The sequence below is a fragment of the Peromyscus maniculatus genome, chromosome 19 (assembly GCF_049852395.1).
Source record: "Peromyscus maniculatus bairdii isolate BWxNUB_F1_BW_parent chromosome 19, HU_Pman_BW_mat_3.1, whole genome shotgun sequence".
In the NCBI taxonomy this organism is placed as follows: domain Eukaryota; kingdom Metazoa; phylum Chordata; class Mammalia; order Rodentia; family Cricetidae; genus Peromyscus; species Peromyscus maniculatus.
The window spans coordinates 33,721,184-33,744,002 of NC_134870.1; the positions used below are offsets into that span (position 1 = coordinate 33,721,184).

The 22,819-nt window shown below is 41.4% G+C and overlaps 1 protein-coding gene across 1 annotated transcript in view; it reads right to left on the reverse strand.

Annotated features, from left to right (window-relative positions):
- Positions 1–223: 223 nt before the first annotated feature.
- The window catches only part of Lars1 (leucyl-tRNA synthetase 1), a 59,163-nt gene continuing 36,567 nt past the window's right edge, over positions 224–22,819 (reverse strand). Inside the window, exons 23-32 of the mRNA XM_076555117.1 lie at positions 19,451–19,634; positions 17,858–17,948; positions 16,560–16,700; positions 15,469–15,609; positions 14,652–14,762; positions 13,371–13,481; positions 10,982–11,086; positions 9,586–9,681; positions 8,053–8,185; positions 224–590 (exon numbers count right to left, since the gene is read on the reverse strand). Of these exons, the coding sequence (XP_076411232.1) occupies positions 385–590; positions 8,053–8,185; positions 9,586–9,681; positions 10,982–11,086; positions 13,371–13,481; positions 14,652–14,762; positions 15,469–15,609; positions 16,560–16,700; positions 17,858–17,948; positions 19,451–19,634 (1,319 nt within the window). The 3' untranslated portion in view covers positions 224–384. The remainder of the gene's footprint in view (positions 591–8,052; positions 8,186–9,585; positions 9,682–10,981; positions 11,087–13,370; positions 13,482–14,651; positions 14,763–15,468; positions 15,610–16,559; positions 16,701–17,857; positions 17,949–19,450; positions 19,635–22,819) is intronic.

Sequence of the window (22,819 nt, forward strand, 5' to 3'; positions counted from 1 at the left end):
TGGGACATGCTTCTAATCCCAGCATTCAGGAGATTGAGTCAAGAGGATCATGAGCTCCAGGGCCAGCCTGGGCTACAGTGAGACCCTGTCTGAAACACAAAAACAGACCAAAAAGGAAGTGGCCTAACAACTTTGTGTAAAGATTAAAAACTCCTAGGAAACAGAAATTACTTGTTAAACACAAATAATGTGGCACAAACCATTTCTCTTGGAGGCCCAAAGGTGAAAAAAATGCAAGTTTATTTTAGAAATCAAGGAGAACTGATATAACTATGATTACATACAGAATCCAACAGTTAGAAATGAAGTCTATGTAGATCTAGCTTGAGATTCTCAGGGCAGAAGTAGCTTAGAAACCATATTAAATCTCCAATTTGCATGAGCTCAGTGAACCAGATAGACCATTGTGTCACCAATATCCGTGCGTAGCCCATTCTCCGTGAGGTGAACTTTCTTGCTCACTAGATCCACATGAAAAACAGCATTTTCGGAAATGAGTGTCTTCTCACTGTGTTCTCTCCCTAGGACTGGAACTCGTCGAGGCCCCAGCAGAGGATCATCAAACCTCATCAGTTTCACTTTGGAAAGATCTAGAGCAGAAGAGAGCACCAACATGAGCATCTGCACACAGTCATTGATTGACACAATCCAGTTGTAAGAGCCAAACACAAGCACTGTCATCAGATTCTCAGGAGCCAAGCTAGCATCCAGTAAACTCATCCCCTTCCAGCTTTACGCCTGATTCCAAACAGTCAGAGAATCTGTGTAACACATCCGGAATGTAACACATCCAGAACACCAAACTAAGAGGGGGGGAAATAGTGGGTTTTTTTTTTTTAAGTGCCAGCCTATGGTTTAAATCATCTTTACATGCTTCAACAAACCTTTGGTGCTCTTGAATGTACTCAGCTGGTGAAGGGACCCTTTTTGAGCTATTTCTAGAGAATTCACTGTGAGAAACAGTACTACCTATTTCTTCTTTTGCTTAAGAGATAAGAAGTGCTTGCAGCACAAGCTGGTGAGAATCAAGAAGAGGAGGAGGAGCAGAGGGAGGCACAACTTTGAGATGAGCTCCAATCTGACCTGCATCTGGTCTACTATTGTGCAAGCTAGTGAAATGGCTCCTGACCAAAAACAACAGAAAACAAAAAACAAAACAGCAACCCAAAACCAAACAAGTACTTGCCCTATGAATAAATTTATGATTCAACAATCTGGTCAAAAAAATTTTATTTAACCAATTCTGAGACGTCTCAACATCAAACAGTTTTGTCACAAATGCTCGCTCTAGGACTATGCCGTTCCGAGCTTAGTGTGGCCAGTTATGCTTCACCTGCCCCTCCCCCAAAAGACATTTCCTACATCACTTCCAAGTTTTTCTAAAATAGATCACTGGGTGGTCTGTGAGCTACATCCCCTCATGGTGTCTCAAGAGGACAAAGCTGAGCTTTGTAAGGGATAAGAGATCAAAGAAGACATTAATGCAGCTGGCAGCCATACCCAGAGTACAAGTCTTGCAGGCATTCTCTTCTCTCTGGGAAACAAAGACTGAAAGGCTGCAAGTTTAGAGAAGAGCTCTCAGGGCTTACAGAGCAATTACCTGCATCTGCCATAAAAGCCAACCCTGCCTGGGGGTGTTCAGAGTCTCTGCAGAAACCAACAAAGCACAAGCCCTGAAACCTAACATAGGAGAGAGGCAGTGAGTCTTCCCCAAGCCTGCATCTTATTTGGGCGAACACAATTCACTGTAACAGCTATTGCAATTTCACCTGTACATCGGCGGCACCAAGTATTTTGCTATAGAAGCAGTAACAAGCTCTGCCAGCAGATTTTATACATTCACAGCAGCTCGCTCTCTAACAGTCTTCCCTCGTCATTTCAACCAATTCTAATTCGAACTATTTCAAAGAAACCTTAACACTCAATCAGCCTTCTAAGTGACAAAACACATTTGCTTTGATGTTTTGCCATGTAGTTCATTACTGCCAATAAATTCATAGGGCTTTCGTAGTGGCCTTCCTATCTATTCTTATCCTAGATCTCTGTCATCACCGAAAATGTTGAAATTTAAGTCTGCAACCACACAAGATTTAAGGCACTTAGAGAAAAGATAAAAGCGATTGAAAGCCCCTAGGGACTGATAACATGAAATGGAGCCTCTCACCTCCAAGTTAGTAGTTCATATGTGGCATAGGTGTGAGTGATTTAAAGTCATTATCATCAAGAGTTGCTCAGTGGCCTTTGTGGAGTGAAATGATGGTTTGAGTCTAGTTCCTCCTGGCCCTAGATCATAATCACCCTCAATACAATTGGCACTAATTGGACTGCTCGCTGGCTAGTGCAGCGGACAGACTATGAAGTGTGTTATTGAATTGAACTGTTTTTCTATCTTACATACTCAATATGCTCGGCCCCCATACATATCAAAGCAACCCGAAAGCCTACGGAAAGTACCAAGGTTAGATACTTCTGTGGATTCTCACGTAAATACCAATTTCAAACTTTGCTAATGCATCTATCCATTTTCCAGACTTAAAACACTATATATTATTCACAGTTTGTATGAGTAGAGAGCGAAAAACTGTACCAGAGGCTCCATGAGGAAAGACAACAAATAGAAAGCAATGCCAGCACAATTCTGAGGAACCCAGGCAGTGTTCTGAGGACCTTTAAATGGAAGTTGACTTAACATCTTAAAAAAAAAAAATTGCCAGGCAGTGGGGGATGCACACCTTTAATCCCAGCACTCAAGAAGTAGAGGCAGATGAATCTGAATTTAAGGCCAGCCTGGTCCACAGAGTGAGTTCCAGGATAGTCAGAGCTATACAGAGAAACCCTGTCTGGAAACCACTCACCCACAAATAAACAAAATTTATTAATTTATTTATTTTATGAGTGTGTGTGCATACATGCATTAGCATGCATGTGTAACTCAAAGGACAATTAAGTTTCTCTTCTTCTAAGACACCATGTGGTGTGGTGGCCCACAGGTGCCTCCTAGTGAGACCTTACTCAAGGTCAAAGAATCTGAGCTTGCTTTACCCAGCAGGGCTGCATAATGGGATGATTTGACCATGGGTCATGATTACCAGGTGTTTTAGAGGGTCTACACTGTACATTGTGCTTTGATCTTGAAAGGGGAAGTCTTTTGCCTCTCCCCTTGGCATTCTATAAAAAGCTCCTAAGAATAAGGGATTGGGCGACCGGGTATTGACCCAGGGCCCTCCTGAAGTATCCTGTGTCGCTCTTTCTCCTCATTGCTATCTTTCTTTCTAAAAGTTCCTCATTCTTCCCTCCTCCACCCAAGAACCCTTAGAAATGTGGGAGCAGAGTGGACATGGACTCCAGCAGACTCCCACAGTGGGGACCAAGGTCATCAGCTTGGCAACAAGTGCCTTAGCTCACTGAGGCATCTCACTGTCCCCGATTTAACTCTTCCCAATACAATTTTCAATGCAGAAACATGTTCTCTAGTATACCATAACCTCATAATAAGGACCCACAGGTCCCTACAAATACCTGTTTTCTTTAAAAGCCACTCTAATGTCTTCCAGGGCTACAAGTTCTTCCTACTACAAAATCTGCTTAAGACTGAACAAAAGCAATACAAATATGAAGAGGCTTCCTAGATATTCATACTTTCAAATTTTCAAGTCCTGCTTATTTGTTCTAAAGGCATACCTACCATTCTAGGCTATTTCACTAAGGAAACATAATAAATGCCTATATGGGCTAGAAAGATGGCTCAGTGGTTAAGAAACTTGCTGTTCTTGCAGAAGACCCAGGTTCAGTTCCTATCACCCAGTTACAGGAGGCTCACAACCACCTGTAACTCCAGTTACAGGAGATCTGACACCTCTTTCTGGCCTCCATGGATGCCTGCACTCACATGGTACACATACATACACTGAAGCATATACATATACACATAAAATAAAAAACAAATCTTTAAGAACATCAATGAATCTTGGAAAACTGTGTGTGTGTGTGTGTGTGTGTGTGTGTGTGTGTGTGTGTGTGTGTGTGTGTATGTGCGTATGTGCATGTATGTGGGTGCACTCACATGTGCATGCAAAAGCCAGAGGTCAATGCTGGGTGTCTTCCTCTGTCACTCTCCACCTTATTATTTATTAAGAACCCGGAGCGTGCTGTTTCAGCTGCATTGGCTGGCTATCTGAACTCCATCTGTCTCCACACACCCCTCAGCTTTGGGGTTACAGACACAGGTCACTGCACCTGGCTGGTTTTTGTTTTGTTTTGAATACAGGTGCTGGGGACCCAAACTCAGGCCTCCCATCTGCATAGCAAGCACTCTCCAGACTGAGCTAGCTCCCCATGCCATCCCACGGGAGACATTTTGCTTAGGGAAAAAGCTTAACAAGAAAGGAAAACTGCTGCTGGGTGAAGTGGCGCACGCCTGTAGCTCGAGCTGCTCAGGAGGCCAGGCAGGAAAACTGCTTAAGTTAGGTCAGGGCCGGATAACAGTGAGGAGTCACGTCTTTTAAGGAAAAAAAAAAAAAGTCTACTAATAAAATGTATCTAATCTTTAAAATAAAGTATAGATACATAGATCCTACTTCTGTGAAGTACCTAAATAGGCAGGGAGGTGAAGGGTGGTCACAGGGACTAGAAGGAAATAGGAAGAGGCAACAGTTACTAGACACAGGGCTTTGGTTGGGAATATGAAAAGTTCTGTGACTGAACAACATGAATACACTCAATGACCTGAAAATGACTTCAACAGCCAAGCATGGGGGGCCCCACTTAAAATCTTAACCCTTTTATATTTTTGGTTGTGAGCCTAGCCTTTAACGGCTGAGCTATCCCTCCAGCCTGCCTTTAATCCCAGCACTCAGGAGGCAGAGCCAGGTGAGTTCGAGGCCAGCCTAGGCTACAGAGTGAGTTCCAGGAAAGGTGCAAAGCTACACAGAGAGAAACCCCATCTCGAAAAACAAACAAACCCCATCTCGAAAAACAAACAAACAAACCCCATCTCGAAAAACAAACAAACAAACAAACAAAAAATCCTAACCCTCAACAGGTTTGGAAGCCCAAGGCCAGCTGAGCTACACAGTGACAGCCTCAGACAAACAAACCAAAAGAGGAAAAAAAAGTACATCTTATGTTTATAATAACTTACTATAATTACAAACTTTTTTTTTTTCTTCGAGACATGGTTTCTGTGTAGTTTTGATGCCTGTCCTGGATCTTGCTCTGTAGCCTAGGGTGGCCTCGAACTCACAGAGATCTGCATGGCTCTGCCTCCCGTGTGCTGGGATTAAAGGTGTGTGCCACTACCGCCTGGCTACAACAAACCATTTTCATAAAATAAAACCCCTTACTAGTCCACTGTGGCTAACCACACGTGTGGTGAAACACAGTGGGCGCTCTCCTCCTCCTAACACATTTCCCTTGCTCTCACAGGCCCAACTAGACAACATTTTCTCCATAATCACCACAGCTGGAGAGCTCACCTCCCCTGTGGCCTGGACTCAATCTTCACTTTTCTTATGGACTCAGTGGTTTCTCCCTCAATTACAGACAAGTGTTTCAATAGCCTAGTTCCCACCCTTTCACTCCAGCTCCTAATCAACAGTGCTCTAAGGAATCCTCAAACCCAGGATCAACACTTGTTCTTACACATACTGCAAGGCAGACTCTCAGCAGACATCCAAAGCGCAGGAAACAACCAACCAGAGCAGAAACAAAAACATATGTTAAAGTGGACTCAAGTCTTCTATTTTAATAGGATATGACCACTCAATACAGTTCTGTAAGTCAGGTTACTGTTGGCATTTATAAATACCGTTAGCAAATTTTTATGCTGGGCTGGTTAGATGGTACCGTGAGTAAAACTCTTGCTGCCCAACCTGACCACCTGAGCTTGATCCTTAGAATCCATGTAAAAGTGGAAGAAATGCCCTGCCTAATCACAGTAACTGTAAAGAAAATTTTTATATTGATTGAAAGTAGGCTAGTTCTTTTTTTCTGAGACAGGCTCTCACTGTATATCCCAGGTTGGTTCCCAGGTTGGCTTCAAACTTTTGATCATCCTACTCCAGCCTCCCAAACGCTGGGGATATAGGTATGTAACACCAAACCCAAGCTAATCCATTTTGATTATTATCAAAAAGAAAAGAGGGCCAGCAAGATGGCTCAGCAGGTACGGGTGTTTGCACAAGCCTGATGACTGAAGTCTGACAAGCTGGCCTCTGACCTACATGTATGTGCATATATACACATACATAATAAGTGAAAGTCATAAAAAATGAGATATAACTCAATGGGAGACACCTTGCCCAGCATGTACAAGAACCTGGACTCAAAACCTGGCACTGCAAAGAAATGAGGGGCTGCAGATGGCTCAGAGGTTAAGAACATGGGCTGTTCTTCCAGAGGTCCTGAGTTCAATTCACAGCAAGCACATGGGGGCTCCCAACCATCTGTAATGGGATCTGATACCCTCTTCTGGTGTGCAGGCAGAAACACTGTATGTACAATAAATAAATCAAAAAAAAAAAAAAAAAAAGAAAGAAAGAAAAAGAAATAAATACATAAAATTAAATGAGAAAAAGACCAATCCTGGGGACACCTGTAATTCCAGCAGTTAGGAGGCAGAAGCAGAATTGTCACAGGTTCAAAGCCAGCCTGGTCTACATAAGCAAGTTTCAAGTCACCTAGGGCTTCATGGAAAGAGCCTGTCTGAAAACACACACACACAGTGAGGGAGAAGAAGAGATGGGAAGAGAGGGAGAGATCGATATCCTCTAAAAGATGGACATTAACATTAGTCAGTCTTTATAATCCTAAAGTACTGGAGACACACTAGCCTGCCGCTTCTCATGTTTACTCCAGGACCTGGCTAGAGTGATGGTTAATCTTCACTAACTTGACTGCATTAAGAATCAAGGAAGCACAGATCTGGATATGTAAGGGCATTTCCACAGAGGTTTGTTTACCTGAGGAGAGACCTACTGCGAATGTGGGTGGCACTAGCCCATGGACTTGGGTCCAGACTGACTCGAAAGGAGAAAAGAGTAAAGACAGCTGAGCATCAGTGCTCTCCCACCTGCTTCCTGACAGCAAATGTACTGTGGCCAGCGCTTCAAGATCCCGCGGCAACAGCCAAGGGCTAGTCTCACTGCCAGGCCTTTGCCACCATGCACTACACCCTCAAACTGGGAGTTAGAATCAATCTTTCCTCTCTTAGGTCGCTTCTTGTCAGGTACTTTTTCATAGCAATAAGAAAACTAAAACACTTGGTACTGAAAGGGGAAGCCACAGCACTCAGGAGGCAGAAGCAGGCACATCTCTCTGAGTTTCAGGAAATCTGGTCTACATAGCAAGTTTCAGGCTGGCCAGGGCTGTATATATAGTAAGACCTGCAGGGGAGGGGAGAGGGTGTTTATACTGAATTTAAATCACAGAACATGTACTCTAGTCTAGATCAGAAATTGAGATTATTTATGTATTTTGCCTGGAAAAACACTGTTTAAAAGAAAAAAATAGAAACTTTGGAGTCCAACAGTTTGAATTCTAGGCTTGTGATTTCCCAGCTGAATAAACTTTGCAAGTTACTTTGTGAACTTCCACTTCACTATTGATACAAGGGGAATAACAATAATACATTGTAATTGTAAAAAGATTAAAAAGCTAATGCATGGAAGACAATAAAAAACTCCTTCTATTTTTCCTCTTTCCCTAGGAAGAGACCCAGCTGGATAACTTTGTCTAGAATACTAAGGGTATATGTTTCTAATTTTGAATTACCTCTAAGAAACATAAATCACTTATTGTAATTTTAGAACCACATAGGATACTGGAAAAATATCCAATCCAGAGCACTCATGACATTGAAAGAAAAGAGAATTGGCTTGGCACTTAAGCGGCACAAAGTTACAACTACCTAACCCCAAACAAGACCAAAAGAATCTAGGTCCCCAGTATGGGGTCCATTTCTCTTCCCACAGCTGCATAACACCGTCCCTTCTACTTACAACTCATAAACACACGCGCCTCTGCTAAGTGGGCGTTTCAAGGACACTATTTTACCTTTGATTCCTCGGTCCATTTTCATTAAGCGTCTGATGATGGACTCACAGCTGTCTCCTTGCCTGACATCGATTTTGGTTGAGAAGTGGCCATTGGATGGCTGGGGATTTACTAGGAAAATTGACACACCAGGCTAGGAGAGTAAAAATATAAGTTATGACACATCAAACTTGAACACTGCCAAAAATAAGGGCAATCTCCACTGTATTTTTTTTTCTTTTTCTTCTTCTTTTTTTGGTTTTCCAAGACAGGGTTTCACTGGCTGTCCTGAAACTTTCTCTGTAGACCAGGCTGGCTTCAAACTCACAGAGATCCGCCTACCTCTGCCTCCTGAGTGCTAGGATTAAAGGCATGCATCACCACACCCAGCCCCTCTTCTACATTTTCAATACCCACTAAAGACATTTCTAATTCTGCATAAAATCATGAGCAAGACACATGAAAGAAAAACTGTAAGTTCATGTTTACACCTAGATGTCTTGGTAAAATGGATTACAACTGTATGTATCAATGCTGGTGACAGACTATAACAACAACAGCATTTTCTCTTCTCACAACTACTATCATTTGTTCAACTTCTCTATTACAGATCAGGCACAGGAAGAAGCACTTTATAGACATGACTTTCATATCCACACAGGGAAAATTAAAGCTGTATAAAACACATTGTTTCATTTATTCACTTCTGCAAGCCACACCACGAGACAATGAAAGAATTATTATAAAATTCAGGTGTGATAAACTCAGGTCTCCATGATATGATTACCTTACTCTTTCAAAATAGACCAGTTTTCAATTAAATATGGTCCAAATAACAACATGTCTAAGTCCTATATTAGAATATTCTATGCAGTCATAATTATAGTCCAAATCTGAATGGATTCTTGGAGACTAAATAGAATCTGTAAGACCTTTATACTTCTACCAATAATGACCAAAAAATAAGGAGGAGGCAATTCCAGCATTAATTAAGATGATGAACCTGCCTGGTTTATACCGAAAAGCAAAAAGCCTTGCATAACAGATAGTTAGAATAAGACATTTGAAAGTTTTGTCATGGTTTAAAAGTCTTACCCATAGCTAGCTTGTTTTTATTTTTTGTTTTTCAGTAAAAACCAGGTTCAAAGCTGGGTGGTGACTACACATGCCTAATCCCAATGCTCAGGAGGCAGAGGCAGGTGGATCTCTGTGAGTTCAAGGCTAGCCTGGTCTAAAGAGTGAGTTCAAGGACAGCCAGGGCTACACAGAGAAACTCTGCCTCGAAAAACCAAAAATAAATAAATAAAGAGGTAAATAAACAAACAAATAAGTAAATAAATGGTCCAGAGCCTCTTCCTTTGGTTTTTAAAACTACAAATAATAAACAACACTACCATAAGGCATAACCAGTACTGCACAAGCCAGAGCAACAGAACACCTAAGTGCAGCCCCATTTTAACCCTTCCTGTTCAATTCCTTCCACCTATGAATGACGATGTTGCTCTTGTCTAGCTAGGCCTAGAGCAATGATTCAACATGACATCTTCAACTTACTTCTGTTCTGAAAACATTAAGCGGCTTCCCAGGACAACATTCTTCCCTGACTTTATCTTCAGCTTCAGAGGCAAACTTGACTTCTATATGTTCTAGCTAAACGGATAGGGAAACAGAAGTCATTAGCAGCACTTAATATGGCTGAAATCAATCACTACCTCATCTCATTAAGAGCAAACTGGTTTCTCCACTTAATATGAAATGATCTGTACAATTTATTGTTTTCCTTACAAACATGAAGTGAAACGTACAATGTTATCAACATTCATTCATCTTAGCTGTTTCATGGCATTGTTCTTTACAGTTGTGTGGGTCACTTTCTATATCGGAATCTGACCTCTACCCACACATAAGAAAGAGGAAAAGCAGCATGAAAACCTTCCACCTAAACAACAGAAGCTCCAAAGTTTATCATTTGAGAAGTACATAAGCAGAATAGTTCAGTAACGAAACACACTGCAGATTCCTGAATCTGACTCTGAGGTGTGTGCCTACTGTCCACGTGAAAAGACTAAAAGGAGTTCCTGACTGTTGAAAATGTATACATGAGCACTTAGAGATACACATAAAACAGATGTCTGCTAATCTTTGACTTCGTGATCAACAGGCCTAGCAGGCACAGGCTCTGGGCTCAAACACCAGGGACAAATGCACAGTGACAATGAGTTCTCGTGGAGAACTCTCCTTCAGCTGTGCTCAGGAAACAGTTCGCAGTCACTCTAAACCCACATGGTTTTCAGTGTCTTCATTATCATTAGAGCCACATTCTGAGTCTTCTAACAGTATTCTGCAGCAAATTAGTTTTCCTTTTGCCTCAGCTAAGGGAAAGCATTTTTAGATTCTGTGTAAGTTATACTGAAAATGGACCAGGACCACAGATTATAATTAAGTCAATTCTGTAACTCTGAGGTCTGAAATTGGGACAATTAAAGCCTTCCTATTATGCCACATTCTAAAAGGCATCTAAATACAAAAAAGTGTCGCTCTGGTTTGGGGCTATGGGTTTTCTTTGTGTGTGTGTGTGTGTGTGTGTGTGTGTGTGTGAGAGAGAGAGAGAGAGAGAGAGAGAGAGAGAGAGAGAGAGAGAGAGAGAGAGAGAAATGTGCTTCAGATTCTCCTGATTGCTTTAAAGACAATCTAGGGAGAATCCCTAGCCATATATAGCCCATGTTTTACATATAAGATAACTGATAAATGAATGAAGTGACAGATCATTTTCTTTCTGCAATTTTTATATCCACTCATTTGCTTTCATCTGAAAAACATTTATTAATTATTTAGTAAAAGTTCTAAAGACTGAAGATGAAGTTTATGGAAAGTATCCTAACAGGCTGCAGAGCTGGACTGGTTTATAGGAAACCACAGTAATTAGCTATGCAATCCCCGGCCCTCTTACCTCGAGAGAATTGGTTAGGTAGACTATGTTCTCCATAAGTACTGCCAGCTCATCAAATTCCAACTGTAAATCCAAGACTCGAGGCCCTTTCTTCTCCATATTTTCCTAACAGCCAAACGGTTTTGAAAAACAAAATCATATTAAAAACATGTTTAAAAGGCTCTGTTTTTCCTAAGTAATCAATCATTCTCTCAACTAATAAAACCTTTACATTTCAGCAGGTAAAGGAAAGGCCTTTGACTCATGGGTTTCCCTTATCTTGCTTGTTAATGCAAGTACTTGCTCAGAATAATTGCCATTTAAAATAAGATTTAAGGAAGAAGGGAAAACACTGGAAGGCTTGGGATTTCAGGCATTGAAAAATAAATGTGGTTTTAAAACTGTGTGTTTAGATGATTTACTGTACAAATGGATTCATGAAAAAAAATTATGAAAAAAAAATCTCTTCAGTTAATTTTTTTAAATTTTCCAAGATAATAGTAAAAGTCCCAAAGATATTCCTGCAAAGCTTAAAGAAAAACTGACACTGTCATGCTATATAAGTATTCATATAATCTTGTGATATTAAAAAAACAATTTCTCATTCTTAGTTTTCTTCAACATTAAACATCTGCTACTCCAAACATAATCTTAGTGGTCCTTCTCCTTAGGTGCACCTACAGCTGTGTAACAATGCGTCACACTCCTGGGAAAGTGGCCCCACATTGTTCCCACTCTGCACAGGCTGCCATCTGCAGTTGACTGGCACCTTTCTATAGGGAGCATCAGCTACTGATCCCAGTGCACTGCGGGTGCTCCTCACCCATCCTTCCCCCGTGGTGACACAGCACAAAGGCAATCAATCGGGCAGGGGCCAGTGCTGCTCTTAGCCTCCCAACCTTCAGAGCCACAAGGCAAAGAAACTCCCGTGTTTATACAAACTATCGTCCAGCCTTGGCTAGGGATGTCACATGGTAGGATGCTTGCCTAACATGTGCAAAGCACTACATTTAATTGCCAATAATACCACAAAAAGAAAGAAAAAATTATCCAGTCTGTAGTACTCTGTTATAGCAGCAGAAAATGGACTAAGATATCACCTATGTTCTGTTTCCTTTCCCATAAAGTACAAGAAAGGCAGTTTCTTTAGAACTGCCTCATTTCCATATAGTCCAGATTGGTTTTCAACTTAATATGTAGCTGAGGAGTGCCTGAAATTCTTATCCCCCTGCCTCCACCTCCCAAGTACTGGAATTATAAGTGTGTACCACCACACCTGGTTTAGTGTGGTGCTGGGATCAAACCCTGAGCTTTGGACACAGTAAGCATGCTCTCGACCACATGAGCCACATACCCAGCCCAAGAAAGCTATTCTCTTATTCTCAGATCCATCGATCATTTTCAACATTTGCAAAACCACTGATTTTTTTGCTTGGCACATCAACAATACTATTTAAGAATATATTACTGCTGGGCATGGTGACACACACCTTTAATCCCAGCATACAGGTGGCAGAGGCAGGAGGAACATTTAATTTGAAGCCAGCCTGGTCTACAGAGCAAGTTCTAGGACAGCAAGGACTACACAGAGAAATCCTTAAAAACAAAAACAAACAAACAAACAACAACAACAAAAAAAACAGGCAGGAGATCTCTGTGAGCTTGAGGCCAGTCTTATCTACATAGAGTTCCAGGCTAGCCAGGACTACAAAGTGAGACCCTGTAACAAAAAATTAATTAAATGAAAAATAAGCAGCCAGGCAGTGGTGACACATGCCTTTAATCCCAGCACCTGGGAGGCAGAGCCAGGCGGATCTCTGTGAGTTCAAGGCCAGCCTGGTCTAGAGAGTGAGATCCAGGACAGGCTCCAAAATACACAGAGAAACCCTGTCTTGAAAAAAAAAAGAAAAAGAAAAAAGAAAGGGAAAATCTGATACTGAGATCCTGAAGAACTCAAGTCTTTCATAACAAAGAACTTACTAGCCCAATACATCAACAGCCACTGTTCTATCCACGAATCTAGCCATAGTCACTGTAGTGCATGCTGCTCAGTTACCCACAGAAATGTGGAAATGTCATTCCAGTCAAAGGATCCACTAACAACACCCTAACATGAGCCAAAGAACGTACTTTCTTCCTCAAAATTGGAGAGGAAGAAAGGCAGAGCATGGGAATAAGTCAGTGCAGCAACTCTAAGCCTAATTTTCTTCTGGAATACATATTTTCATATATTCAGCAATTGTGCAAGTAAATTCAAAATCTGACTGTTCATGTCTCACAACCACTGACTGAAAAGTGCTATTTTAGCATGTCACGCAGGGAATTTGGGAAGGCTTTTCTCTTCCCTTCCTCTGTCCTAGCTAACCATTTCTTAAGTGGTCATAGCTGTCCAAGGTCCATACTCACTCACCTTAATCATGGCAACAAATGGCATAACTTTCTTCATATATTTCTTCAATTCTGGCAAATTGCCTAGTTCACAAGCAATGACTTTGTTATCAGGCAATTTTCCACCGTTGGCCTAAAAATGGAAGCAGGAGAGGAGTGTAAAGAGAAATATTTAAAGATGATGCGAGACCACAGGTATGCCTGCAGGAACTGTGCCAGATATAGAGGGTGGCTGCTGGAGAGGATGCTCAGCCTAGCATCATGTAGTGCAAGTTCAGGGGCTGATGCAGAAAGATCCCTTTCTGAATAGAAGAGGCCTGCTTGTCAGTCCAAATAAGGAACACAAGTGCGGTGCACCGAATATTTGCCTTTCTTAATAAAGGCAGCCCCTCCTGGTAAAAGACTGACGCAGTCTTATAAAGATCTTGTCCTCAAGTTCAAAGATCTTATCATTTCATTGGTCATGTTAAAAAGGAAAGCAATACATTGCTTATATAAAACTTATATATGACTACTTTGGGAAGATTTTTCCCCCATGACTGTGTGAGTGAGAATGTATGCATCTGTGTGTGAGTCTATGTGTGGGTCTGTGTACATGAAAGCAGGTGCCCACAGAGGTGAGAGGTATCAAATCCCCATGGAGCTAGAGTTGCAGGCAGTTGTGATCTGCCTGATGTAGGTGCTGAGAACCAAACTCAGGTCCTCAGCAAGAGCCATCTCTCTAGCCCTGAAATATGATTGCTTTTGAATAGTCTCCTGGGGGGGGGGCTGCGGTAGGGAGAGGATTCCCTAGTTTCTGATGCTAAAAATAGTGTCATTTCTATCTACTCAAAACAAAACAAACAAACAAAAAAAGTTATCACATATCACCAATGGACAGTCATGTAATGGTACACAGACATACACATATGCAGGTAATATACACTTAAAATAATATACATATACATACTATAATCATACAGATAAAAAAATTAAAAAAAGAAAAGTTAGGGTCAAGAGTAGTGGCACACCTTTAATCTCAATACTCAGGAGGTAGGGGCAGGCAGACCTCTGTAAGGGATTGGCTGACCAGGATTAGCCATAAAGATGTTGGAGGACTGAGGAAGTCAGATAGAGAGGGACAGGAAGAGAGAAGGGAAGGTGGAGGGAGATTTCGGGGGTTTTTGGATGGGGAGGATTGGACGTGGAGAGCAGGGTCAGCCGATCACTGATTCCATCCTTGATTCAAGGTGGCTTTCTTGGCACAGCCGATTGACAGTGAGAACAATCCTACCACAACAGTTCTGAAGGGAAACAACATCACCTCAAAGTGACTTCGCAGGACCGACAGGGTGACGTGCTGCCAGAGAGGGTAGTTCTTTGCCACGTAGATGGTGCAGTGTGAGGGCCTCTGTGGTGGTTGCTTGTCAGTCTTCTGCACAGGAGAAGAAAAGAGAAATATGGGTCCTGTGTAAACCAAAGATGGGAACACTCAGCACCTAGACTACCACCCTTAACAGCTGGAACATACATGCTTCAAACATTTAACAGTTAGAACAAGCATGCCTCAGACATTTAACAGTTAGAACATGCATGCTTCAGACATTTAGCAGTTAGAACATACATGCTTCAGACTGCTAACAGAACATACATGCTTCAGACCTTCAACAGTTAGAACATACACACTTCAGACCTTTAACTGTTAAAACATACATTCTCCAGACCTTTAACAGTTAGAACATACATGCTCCAGATCTTTAACAGAACATATATGCTCCAGACCTTTAACAGAACATACATGCTTCAGACCTTCAACAGTTAGAACATATATGCTTCAGAGTTGTATCCATAGTACACATAGGACTACCCATTTTAATCACTTATTTTTCACTAGTTTGTTATCTGACCACATGTCATAAGTAATGATCTTTTTAAAAACTGGGCTAGAGAGATGGCTCAGTGGTTAGGAGCACTGGCTGTTCTTCCAGAGGATTTGGGTTCAATTTCCAGCTTACAACTGTCTGTAACTCCAATTCCAGGAGCTCCAGACATACATGCAGGCAAAAACACCAATGCACATACCATAACATAAATAAATAATTAATTTAAAAAAACAAAAAACATTTGAAGGATAACTTTACCTTCCCTTTAGCAGGCATCATGTAATTCTTGAGACGTAATCTAAGGTCATGTGCTACTTCCATGAGATACTGTGAGGAACGGATCAAAGATTCATCCACAGGACCTGCCACAGGCCATGAGGCATTCATAATTGAATCAGGCTTTAAAAAAAAAAAAAAAAAAAAAAAAAACACGACTGAGTGAGATTAAACACTTGCTTTCCAGGCCTTGCTTACAGTTTCACACCATGGCTACCATCTGTAATCGTGTGCCCCAAGTTCAAACCTGACTGCACATAGCACACTTCTCCAGTCCCTGATCTAATGTTCCCTAGAATTCAAGCTGTGAAGTCTGACTCTACATTCTTAATTAGCATCCATTTGTACAAGCATATTAATACCCACACACATATGCTCACTTTCAAAGAAAATTATGTAATGCTAATTTGCCTAAATTTAATCATTATTATATAAATTATGCATGCTCTCGGTTTTTATCCTATTAATACATCCAATATTAAAAGTATAGCTATTCAGCATATAGCTCACTAGCACACTTCCGCATGTGCTCATAGACTGGAAAACACAAACACCTGGCTAAGGAGGCTGGAAAGGAACATGAATCAGGCCAATCTACTGATCTCCAAGCCAAGGAGAGACAAGTGAATTTATCTTCGTACTATGAATGTGACATAGCATCCTGACATGTAGCCCTATATATGCAAGGAGTTTTATATAAAACAAGAACATTTATGTAAATATACTCTTATATCTTTGTTCATAAGCACTTCATTCTGTTAATTATAGCTCTCTAAAATATTTCCACCTTTTTAACCACAGGAAGAACCATATTACACATGCATGCAAATGTACATCTGAACATATGCAAATACAGATGGGAATTAAATAGTAGACAACATGCACATGATCACATTTCTAACACATACATATGTGTATGTACAAATGCACATATATGATCTCTCTTTCAATCTGATGATGATGAATCTAGTATTATTCCTGAACTTCTCATGAGTAACAGCATTATCACAACACTTATTTACTAAGGCCAAACCATACTACCCACAATATTTAAAACCCAATGATATGTGTACCTTTCCCAGCAGTGTCCAGATGTGCTCACACAAATGTGGACAGAAGGGAGCAAGAAGAATTGTCTGAACTTCAATAAACCGGAACACAAGCTCTCTGTGCATCCCTTCTGTGGCCAGTTCACGGTATTTATCTTTCGAAGCCTATACAAAATTTCAAAATTATCATTTTCCTCACCGTCTTTAAAATAAAAATGAAATGTTCAGTTTCTTGGTTTTAATGCATTAAGTCTTTTAAAAATTCCATAAGTTATTATAAAGATTTCACTTTATTTTTAAAACTCTACAGTATAAAAACAAGCTCTTGTCCAGAGAATATTATATCTTCATATTAATGATTCTCAAGAAAGAATGTAGCTGAGTAGCAAGAGTGCATGCCTAGCACATGCAAGGCCCTGGGTTTAAAACAAACCAGAAAATTGTTTCAATTTTCTTGACTGCAAGAAAAATAAAGAACAAAAACAAGTCTCAGAATTTTGTCTGTTTGTCTACCTGGTTTGGGGTTTCTGAGACAGGGTTTTGCTATGTATCCTACGCTTGCCCTACCTCTATTTTTATGACAACACTCTTTGATCCAGGCTAACTTCAACTCATAGCATTCCTCCTGCCTTAGTCTCCCAAGTGTTGGGATTACAAGCATGAGACCATGATGGTCAGCTTTTTTATTTTTTAAGGTATTTTAAGGCACGTTTATGTCGGTGAGGCATAAAGCTAGATCTCTGCACTGTTTTCTAAGATCAGGCTTTGAGCAGCACCCAGAGCAACACTAACATAAAGGGCTATGAATGCAAGATGTCCACGCTCAGCACTTGGCCTTATTTAACCACATCTGAAAACCAAGTTACATAAATCCCAATGTAACATTTACAAAACTGATTGAGTAAAGCTACATGTGGCCCTTGAAATGCCAAACTTGGAAAAATACTGACACCTTGTGGAGAAACTCAGAAAGCATTTGCTTTCATGTTTATGGCAATTAATTATACTTTTGCCTTCATATTTATCAATTTAAAATGCTTTTGTGCAGTGGGACACAGTGGTACATGCCTATGTGGAGGCAGAAGGACCTCTTCTTAATGCTCCTGGGTAAAATAAGAGCAGAATTTTCTATACTAAGATACCACAGACACAATGTCAAAGAAAACTACTTTAAAATCACAATTTATCAGAAAACTCAGAAACTCACTGAAAAGATTTTCAGTCTGTACTTTGGACATGCAATTATTTCACAGCAAGAAGAAAAAGGAGGAAATACACCATATTAATGCTGACATGTTTTAGATACCAAAATAATAGCATACCTGAAACTCAAAAAAACCTGTTTTCAAAGCTTCTTTAAACATCATTTTTTCATAGTTTTGATCTGTTTTTATAATTCCTGCATTCATTTCACTATTGAATAGGGAAAGAAAATCTATTCAGTTTAAAGGCAACTATATATTTTATGTATTTTAAAGTATTATTGTATACTTATATTTATGTTTTATATATTTATATGACATAGAATTGTACTTATGTATTTTATATATATATATATATAAATATATACATACCTAATACATAGATCAATAACCAGCAAAATGAGTATGACACCAAAAATATTACAAACTGCTCAATACAAGGGCCAGGAGGATGGCTCAGTGAGTGAAGGGCTGCCATACAAGCTTGAGGGCTGAGCTCAGATGCTCAGGGCTCAACTGAAGCCAGATGATGTGAGATGGGAGGCTGAGATAGGGGAATCCAATGAGGCCCCCAGGCAAGCTAGCCTGCTGTACACAAGGACCAATGCCTGAGGTTGTTCTGACTCACACACACACACACGCGCGCTTTTAAATTTTTTGGTCTTAAAAAAAATTGCCCAATATAAAAACTGCTTTGTCCCCCTTAAAACCGTACAGTTCATTTGTCTACCCACTTGTATGCAATGTCGGCCTTCACTATCCAGGGCTCCTATTTATAGTAACAGACTTAACAGGGTTTTTGTTGTTGATTGTTAAGTTTCTTGGTGGAGCTGAGCATGGTGGCCTGTAATCCAGGTACTTGGAAGGTTGAGGCAGGATGATATTAAGCTCCAGGCCAGCCCTAGGCAGTGTGAGACCCTGTCTCCCCAAATACTTCCTCATTGAAATCATTGTTAATGATCCTTAACACGCATGAAAATCACCTAACTAAGGCGGCAGCCAGGATTTACAGATGTTAATAGATACCAGCTATTGGGAAACACATCTCTCATCATTCCAGGTTTAATTTGGCCTGAGCTGGCCCTGATCTCTTTCATGTCTTAGCTCTCACCTACATACACTGTACTTCAAATACCATACCCTTCCCAGAGATTGTATGTGTTTTCTCCCCTCTCTTCAAGACTACTGTCTATTTTTCCAAGAAGCCAGCATTCCCACGTCTCCCCAGTCCTCCTCACTCCTGCTACCGACTTCCCAGGTAGTAGGTGCCTTGTCCTCCCAGCAAGTCTGTGCCGTCTCACTCATCTCTCCCAACAAGGCCAGCAAGCATCTTGAATTTTTTAAAGGTCCTCCTCCTTTTCTCTTAACCTGTTCACCTATCACCATTTTATGCTACTGTCATGGGAAACCGTGAGAGAAAGATTATACAGAGGTTTTGGAGATACAGACAAATTCACATCCCAAGTTTCCTATTACTACAGCAAGGCATGTAACGAAATAACTGCTAAGCCTCAGCTTCTTCATCTGCAAAGCTGAGCCAGCTACACTGTTAGCGCACGAGGTAGCTTTGAGGCTAGAGTCTGATAGAAGTGTCTGGCACAGAGAGGCCTCAACAAACAGCAGTTACTGCTATCATTTAACTTCTTTTAGAAAAAGAGGAGAAAACCAGGAGCACCCGGCCACTCCCAGGGCATAGCGCTGGCCCAGGGTTACCTGGCAAACACACGATCATTGAACGAGCTGGCAGGTCCACTTCTGAGGCTGTCGCAGTTGGCGAGCATTTCTTTGACCCACTCTACCCATGTGTACAAACGGAGGATACCTGCGTCTGCCATGGCTTCCACAAAATTGGCATCTTCAACAGTGTCGCCAGCATCAGCCAGAGCCAGGCGCATTCCTGAAAGAAAACAAAATCGGTCACTTAAAAACATGGTTACTGACTGGGGGTGGTGGCTCACATCTTTAGTCCCAGCAATCAGGAGGCAGAGGCAGGAGAATCTCTGAGTTTGAGGTCAGTCTGGTCTACAGAGAGAGTTCCAGGACATCCAGGGCTACACAGAGAAACCCTGTCTTGAAAAACCAAATTATATATATATGATTACATATGATTACTAAAGGCCAGGCATGGTGGCAAACACCTGTAATCCCAGCACTTGGGAGGTAGAAGCAGAAGTTCAAGGTCATCCTTGGCCAAATAGAAAGTTTGAAGCCAGCCCAAGCTATATGAGATTTTGTCTCAAAAAGGACAAAACAAAGCACACACTCACATTCTAGGAAAAAATTATGCATCCAGTTGGGTACACTGCAATCCTTACATATAAATTAAGAAATAATAAATGTTATATATGACTGTCCTGGATCAACAGCAAAAGTAAGACTCTCAACTATTTACAATACTTTTTGTATCCTTTGTATCACATTTGTCTTCTTTTATACATTTGTATCAGTTTTCACACACTTAGGACAAGGTGTTTCTTCCCCAGGCATGTTGAGATGATAATGGTACTGAGGCATGGTTCTTGTTATACATAGTGAGACAAGCGATTAAGGCTGAGCCTTAGGATTAGGAGTGTCTGTGAAAGGAATCCCAGGTCAGCAGTCTTCATTTATGTGGTATGGGGTGGCATGCCTGCTTGATGAGTGGGGTCTATCACATGAATATGAAGATGCCCTGAAAACAGTTAAAGGTTTGGAGGAAATTTTACAGTCCTTGAGATCAGTGCACAGGAGTCGAGATTGTCAAAGAGCAGCTGAGTTTGCCTGGCCTCTGCTGTGTGTAGTTAGAGATGCATCTGAGTCCAAGATGGCAGCCAAACAGGAAGTTGTTTGTATAAAGGAACAATTACAACAGGAAAGGGAGATGTGGCTAGCACCTCTGTGTTAGCCTCTGATTTGGCAAGTAAATTAGGTAAATGAGAAGATGAGATGGAGGTGCTGGCTTGCCGATTCTTTTTAAAGATTTTATTTATTTTGTATACAAGGTTTCTGCCTGTGTGTATGCCTGCAGGCCAGAAGAGGGCACCAGATCTCATTACAGATGGTTGTGAGCCACCATGTGGTTGCTGGGATTGAACTCAGGACCTCTGGAAGAACAGCCAGTGCTCTTAACCTCTGAGCCATCTCTCCAGTTGGGCTTGCCGATTCTTTTTTTTTTTTCCTTTTTTTTTTTTTTTTTTTTTTTTTTTTTAATATTTGTTTATTATGTGTACAGTGTTCTGGCTACATGTATGCCTGTTCGCCAGTAGAGGGCACCAGATCTCGTTACAGATGGTTGTGAGCCACCATGTGGTCACTGGGAATCGAACTCAGGACCTCTGGAAGAGCAGCCAGTGCTCTTAACCTCTGAGCCACCTCTCCAGCGCCCAGGCTTGCCGATTCTTAAGGCTTAGGTGCCAGAAGAAAAAGTGAGTACAAGTTAGATCTATGCTCAAAAGCCCTTCCTTGGATCCAAGAACTTGGAATCCATGGGAAGACTGAGAGAGTGAGGAGGAAGGGGAGAACATGGTAAAAGAGATAAAAGATACCCCTCAATTCCAACCTTTAATAGAAAAAGCAATAATCTATAATCCAGTATGCAGGTGGGGGCATTAACAATGGTCCAATGCAAAAAAAATTAGTGTGATCAGGACTGTGGAATTCGGAAAGATTTTTAAAACAAGCAATGAAAGAGCCTGTCTCAGGCTGGCTTGGGGGGTTGTGGGACAGTGGATGAGATCAGTCTAAGTGCTATGAAGACAGAATAACTGAGTGATGTAACTTTTCATCCTTTTTTTTTTTTTTTTTTTTTTTTTTTTTTTTTTTTTTTTTTTTTTTGATTTTTCGAGACAGGGTCTCTCTGTGTGTAGCTTTGGAGCCTGTCCTAGATCTCACTCTGTAGACCAGGCTGGCCTCGAACTCACAGAGATCCACCTGTCTCTGCCTTCCAAGCACTGGGATCAAAGGCATGCACAGCAGCCGCCGCCGCCACCACCCAGCTCTTCTCATCCCTTTGAAAGGAAAATGCTGCATAACCTGTGACAGTGTAAGGGAAATCAGTCCCCGATGGATTGGCTTATCAAAGCCATTAGGAAAACTTGGTTATAACTGTCTGAAGTCCCCATAAATATCGGGAGTTGGAGGACCACAGAGGAAGGGCAGACACTATTGAGGAACTAGGAATACAAGAAGCTGTGTTTGAACCCCAGTTCGCTGGACCAGAGAGAACTGTGTTCATGGAGAAATTAGAGAAAAGGCTGACCCAGCAAGGACCTCAAGGATGGTGTGGAGCTTTAGCGGTTTTGCTCAGTTCTTTGGTGGAACAAGATCTTCATAAAGTAGGAAAGGCTCTGGTGGCTCCCCGACTTAGACCAGCATGTGAAAAGTGTCCGTAGAGGAAAAGAACAAGCTAGAGGAAATAAGGAAAATGCAAAACAGAAGGAAGGGGTCTGTCTGGGTTACTCAGAAACAAATGTGGCAAGATGTGTGTTGAGCTGAAGTTCCTAAGAAGAAAGCTGACAGGAAGCCAAATTGTGTGCTAACGAGCTTCTCGGAGGCTTTAAAGCCTGAGGGCAGTCCACAGAAGACATCCACAATGGAACACCACCAGAGAAGATCAAGCCTGTCCCAGGGTGGAGAATTATTCTCCCAGACGAGGGAAGGCTCATTTCCCTCCAGCAAAAGCTTATGCTAGGAGTAGAGATGGTCTGCCTAGTCATGAAACTCCTCTAAGAGCCAAGTGTGGAAACGGGGAGGCTACAAGCCACTGTGCCCACCCAGGGCCACTCACACCAAGGGAGGTAGCAGGTACACAGGGAAAAGCAGGGTCACACTTGTTGGCCCTGCGTCTGAGCAGATTACGTCAGGCCCACTAAGTTTATCAGGTTTGGAGAACTGTAGGAAGACTCCATGGATGAGCTCCAGGCTATGGAAACATAATGGCTCAGAAGGAGCTAATTAGTCTCTCCTATCTAAGCTTTCTACCCAACCTTGATGTGTGGAAGAAGCAACTGATACAAATGGATGGAGCCTTTCTGTGCTGTATTAAGACCTTGCTTATGTTTGACTTTAGTATCTTCTTAGCTGTGAGCCTATGGGGTCACCTGA